Here is a 354-nt window from a genome sequence, read left to right on the forward strand (position 1 = left end):
TCACCGCCTCTGGAGCCATCGGTCCTACAAAGCCACGCTGCCCCTGCGGATCTTCTTGACCATTGCAAACTCCATAGCCTTTCAGGTAAACATCTCCTCAGCGTGTCACTAGTCCTCAGGAGGAAGTGCTCCCCTGAATCACTGTCTCAGATACGGGACACAAGCTGATGAAGATTCCTCTCTCCTACTACCTCTTGTTAGGAAACAACCTACTCTTTCTATCTAACACTGCAGTGCTAGAGTCTGTCTCATTGTCTTCACCTTGTCCCATTACAAGGTGACGGTGAGACAAACTAGATGGGGAGAGGACTGTTGACCAACACCAGGGGTAGGAAAACTCTCCAAAGCAGGAAT

General features: G+C 49.7%; 1 protein-coding gene across 1 annotated transcript in view; it reads left to right on the forward strand.

The window, feature by feature from the left end:
- SCD (stearoyl-CoA desaturase (delta-9-desaturase)) overlaps window positions 1-354 on the forward strand; it is an 18304-nt gene that overhangs the window by 8441 nt on the left and 9509 nt on the right. The window contains exon 3 of the mRNA XM_010146114.1: window positions 1-85. This exon is cut by the window's left edge and continues 5 nt beyond it. Within this exon, the coding sequence (XP_010144416.1) occupies window positions 1-85 (85 nt within the window). The remainder of the gene's footprint in view (window positions 86-354) is intronic.

The sequence above is a fragment of the Buceros rhinoceros genome, unplaced genomic scaffold, assembly GCF_000710305.1.
Source record: "Buceros rhinoceros silvestris isolate BGI_N320 unplaced genomic scaffold, ASM71030v1 scaffold8142, whole genome shotgun sequence".
Lineage (NCBI taxonomy): Eukaryota > Metazoa > Chordata > Aves > Bucerotiformes > Bucerotidae > Buceros > Buceros rhinoceros.